Source organism: Gavialis gangeticus, unplaced genomic scaffold (assembly GCF_001723915.1).
Source record: "Gavialis gangeticus isolate Ggan-Ray unplaced genomic scaffold, GavGan_comp1, whole genome shotgun sequence".
NCBI lineage: Eukaryota > Metazoa > Chordata > Crocodylia > Gavialidae > Gavialis > Gavialis gangeticus.
The window spans coordinates 22,228,029-22,229,250 of NW_017729032.1; the positions used below are offsets into that span (position 1 = coordinate 22,228,029).

General features: G+C 41.9%; 1 protein-coding gene across 7 annotated transcripts in view; it reads right to left on the reverse strand.

Annotated features, from left to right (window-relative positions):
* The window catches only part of MTMR2 (myotubularin related protein 2), a 93,403-nt gene that overhangs the window by 8,070 nt on the left and 84,111 nt on the right, over window positions 1-1,222 (reverse strand). For all 7 annotated transcript variants that reach the window (XM_019524449.1, XM_019524446.1, XM_019524448.1 and 4 more), the window contains one exon: window positions 593-685. In XM_019524449.1, coding sequence (XP_019379994.1) covers window positions 593-685 — 93 coding nt within the window. The remainder of the gene's footprint in view (window positions 1-592; window positions 686-1,222) is intronic.

The window sequence follows — 1,222 nt, forward strand, 5'->3', positions numbered from 1 at the left end:
TTTTTTTTTTTTTTTTTTTCCCAATAAAGTGTCTGCCCAGGGCTCTGTGAACTTAGAATTACAACCCAGAGGTCGTGGTACAGATGCCAAATGCAGAGCAGCCTTAGAGGCAGAGTCCTTCTCAGAGCCCTAAGCTCATAAGCCCTCAGCTCCAATAGTCAGCCTGTCCACAGCAGGTCTGGAGTATCCCAAAGGAGTTTTATTGGCTCTGCCTGTGCTGAAGCTGGTCTGTGGCTAAGGGAACATAGTTTCCAACACTATTTATCACGTCAGGATCAATACACTTGCTTTCAAAACTCACTGAAATGAAACAAAACCATCTGTCTGGAGCCCTTCTCCTGACCTGCTGCTCTGAAAAAGGGAGTAAATGGTGCCTAAGTGCTCCTAAATCTCATTGGCATTTTGTGAACCAAGCTCCTAACTCATTTTGACACTCCAAAGTTTTACCTAGACTGAAGTAAAGCCAAAACAGATAAGCCAAAGGGATTGTTGTATTTTCATTTAAAACCTAAGCGAGTTCACTGGCTAGATACACTGTTCCAAGTCACATGTATAAAGGCTTTCCAAACACATGTGCAGCCCAGAAATTTACCTGTCTTGTCATTTGCCAGACACAGTCAATGAACTGGAGGAAAACAGGAGATCTGTCAGCATCTGCATGATTCTTATCTCCATGGCCAATTCTCTGATACAGGGAGGACAAAAAAAGACACTGAATTAGTATACAGCTTCTAAGGTAAACTGCTCGGGTGTTTTGTACCTGGGTACTAATGCAGTAGCTTGCAACAGCTTATATGTTTTTAAAATGTTCTGATTTTACCATGTTTATATTAGGAGGGGAAGGCACTCAGGGGAGCTTATTCCTTTGGTTTCTGAAGTGCAATCTGTTCCCGGGACCTTTTCATATGGAGTGCACTTTATGCAGAAAGGAAAGCAAAAAATGACTGAATATAGGTTTCTGGTGTTATTTTCGCATCAACTGTATTTTACAGCTAGGGCTCAGAAGACCCCCAAAAAGTCTAGATATTTGTTCCTTTCAGTTACGCATGTCATCTTAGCTACTACAGAAGAACAGGATAAAAAACTTGAGCACTACAGGTAAGCCCAGCTTCATAAACACTTCACAGCTTCCAAGTGCTGTACCAACACTAACTCATTGTCACTACCCCCTGGCAGATTTTTATTCATAGATTTCATAGACATTAGGGCTGAAAGGGACCTC